Raw genomic sequence first — 3,064 nt, 5'->3', positions numbered from 1 at the left:
AAGAGCCACGTTTGAAAACCTGTCGTAGCACCAAGTGACTTGAATACCCAAATCCCTGGCAGAGAGTTTTTAAGCTGTGTTTGCAAGGCGATCAATGCTCCTCTCATCGACTTCCCTCAGCTGCAAAGCCAGGATTACACACGTTGTGAAGCTGTATGCCCAGGGTCGTCCAATCTGATTTCCTTGTCAGCATTAAAAAGGCCGCGTTCGACTGTAAACTGGAGGTTAGGAAAGTCAACTGCATCAAATTTGTACTTCCCCTAAGCCTGAGTGCTGAACCCAAGCACTGTGGCACATTCCTTAGTGCCCTGGAAGGGATGCGCGGGCTAAGACAGACTCTATGTGTGTGAGGCATCTAAATAGATGGCAGAGATGCCAAAGACGAATTAGAGATGCCTTGCGTACATTTGTGCAACTCCCAAGACACTTCCAAGTGAGTCAGGGCTTCACTTGGCTCACTTGAAATGCCAAGTAAGGAGATAGTTCCTTGCCCAAATTCAGGGATTGACTCTGACCCTTATAGATTTAAAACTGTCTTAGTGGAGAAAAATGGGTAGTTGGAAGGCCAAAAAAAGAAAATCAAAAATCTGATGACGGAAAAATTAAAAGTAAATTCAAGGGTTTATTCTACCATATTCAGTTGAGGAGCCCTGAAGGTAGGTGGTTTTGATGTGCAGTTAGCCCAGAATCTTCTCTTCCATGGGCTATCTTGTGATTCAGTGTGGCAGCTTCGGCTCTTCCAGTAGTTCAGTCTTTATATGCACATGTGTCTGGGCATGCACTCTACTGTGTGCCTCTCCGTCTCTCTGTAGTGTTAGTGTGGTGATCTGGGTGAGAATGACCCCCATGGGCTCATGTAGTTAAATGTCTTGGTCCCAGTTGATGGACTGTTTGGGAAGGATTGAGAGTCGCGGCCTTGATGGAGGATGGGTGTCATTGGGAGTGAGCTTTGAGGTGTCTGGCTTTCCTTCTGCCTCCTGCCTGCAGCTTGGGGCATTTGCTCCCAGCTACTGCTCCAGCTCCATGCTCCCTGCCATGATGATCCCGGGCTAACTTTCTGAAACTGTAAGCGTCCCTCTAAGTGAATGCTTACTTTTATAAGTGGCCTCGGTCATGGTGTTTCATCACAGCAACAAAACAATGACGAAGTCACTTAGAGAAGGATGGAAGGAAAGAATCTGATCCCCAAAGGTTTCACCCTCCACTCCCATTTGAGGATGGAGATCACGTTGCATTATAACCAGGACTTCAGATTCATTCTTAAGAGGCTAGAAACAGACCTCCTATAAACTTCCGTTGCTGGCCTTGCCTCTTTCTTTCTGTGCCGACATCGCTCCCGCCAACATGGTGAACGTTCCTAAGACCCGCCGGACATTCTGCAAGAAATGTGGCAAGCACCAACCCCACAAAGTGACCCAGTACAAGAAGGGCAAGGATTCTTTGTATGCCCAGGGAAAGCAGCGCTATGACAGGAAACAGAGCGGCTATGGTGGGCAGACTAAGTCTATTTTCCCCAAAAAGGCTAAAACTACAAAGAAGATTGTGCTGAGATCTGAGTGTGTTGAGCCCAACTGCAGATCGAAGAGGATGCTGGCTATTAAGAGATGCAAGCACTTTGAACTGGGAGGCGATAAGAAGAGAAAGGGCCAGGTGATCCAGTTCTAAGCTGATCTTGTTATGAAGACAATAAAATCATGAACTTGTACTCACCTCTCAAAAAAAAAAAAAAAAAAAAAAAAAAAAACAAGAGGCTAGAAACATACCCCAGTTGGGGAACACTTGCCAGGCAGGTCAGCATCTCTGGGATTAATCTTGATCTGGTGCTGGGGAGAGATTTTGAAAAGATCATGTAAAGTAAGCCATCCATTTCCTACCAAGACTAGATAAACGACCTCATAGCCACAAGCCTTTCCAACACAATTTTCTCCAAAGCCAGGCTTGTCATATTGCCCCTGTCACTGTTAAGAATACCATTCTATCTCCCTCTCAAGTATACTGGACTAGGGCATCGGCTTTCATTTTCCTTTCCCTAAACACTGTCCAGGGTAATAAAGTCTGAGATGCAAGGAGAAGCCACTCTATACCAAAGGCTCATGGGCAGAGCTATACTCAAACTAATCTGTTTCCAGATCCCAAGCTTACCATGTAAGTTAGTCTGCTGGATCTACGCGGTAGTTCAGACATAAACGTGTTGCCAAGTTGCCTACTAGGGGACCACTTTCCTTGTGAAAGATCAGCTGTGCTGGAATTCGTTTCTCTGAGAGCGGAGATGAACAGCCAAGTCTAAACTTCTCTAATGACCTCTCTCCTCCTTTGAGTCACTTCCATCAAAATTTTAAAAATTAGGGAAATATTTCCCGCTATGAACTCTAAGACCAGTTCAGCCTTACTCAATACAGCACCAGACACACCTCTGTTTTCCTTTTTCTCTTTCTAGCCCAAGAGACGGAAGACGCACATTTTCCTGGTCCTCCCTGGTAACTAAATGGTTAACTAACTCCCAGTTAACCATGATATAGCAAATGGAAGTATTTTTGGAAGCGTTAGTTTATGTTTGATAAAGTGACTTTTCTCCCAAGCGAATGGATTCCCAGATATTTGAAAATTAAACTGGAACTAATTTTTCCTGAGTGTAAAGCAATGGTGTCCTGATGCCTTTCCTCCTGGACCCTTCTCTCTGAACACATCTTACTTTGGAGGAAGTTTTGTTTTTATAACTTAGTGCCCTTGATTCAGTGATAGTCTAAGGAAATGTCCTGAAGTAATCTGATGAAGGGAAGGAGGAGGAGACACCCCTGTTTAACCTCCAGACTATGCTAATCAGGATGGGGTGGACTCACCCTGATGAATTATGGAGCTGCTGTCCCAGCCCAGTGGGACTGTTTCCAGGGCATGGCTGAGCATTGATCCCAAGGGTGCTCTGGAGAGTCCGCAGTATCTGGTTTCAGGGCATCTGTCAATGGGAATCAGAGTTTGGAAGAAAACCACATTTTCTATCCTTTCAAATAAGAAACATCCCTCTCTGCTACTTTCGCTTGACTTGTTTTAGCTAGGCAAACACCGA

General features: G+C 45.2%; 1 protein-coding gene across 1 annotated transcript; it reads left to right on the top strand.

Annotated features, from left to right (window-relative positions):
* The first annotated feature begins 1,283 nt into the window (after nucleotides 1–1,283).
* On the top strand, nucleotides 1,284–1,682 carry LOC114706094 (60S ribosomal protein L36a-like). The gene has a single exon (XM_028888319.2). The coding sequence runs from the start codon at nucleotides 1,345–1,347 to the stop codon at nucleotides 1,663–1,665; it is 321 nt and encodes a 106-aa protein (XP_028744152.1). The 5' UTR covers nucleotides 1,284–1,344; the 3' UTR covers nucleotides 1,666–1,682.
* Nucleotides 1,683–3,064: the final 1,382 nt, after the last annotated feature.

Source organism: Peromyscus leucopus, chromosome 19, assembly GCF_004664715.2.
Source record: "Peromyscus leucopus breed LL Stock chromosome 19, UCI_PerLeu_2.1, whole genome shotgun sequence".
Taxonomy (NCBI): domain Eukaryota; kingdom Metazoa; phylum Chordata; class Mammalia; order Rodentia; family Cricetidae; genus Peromyscus; species Peromyscus leucopus.
This window is presented reverse-complemented; position numbering and strand designations above follow the sequence as displayed.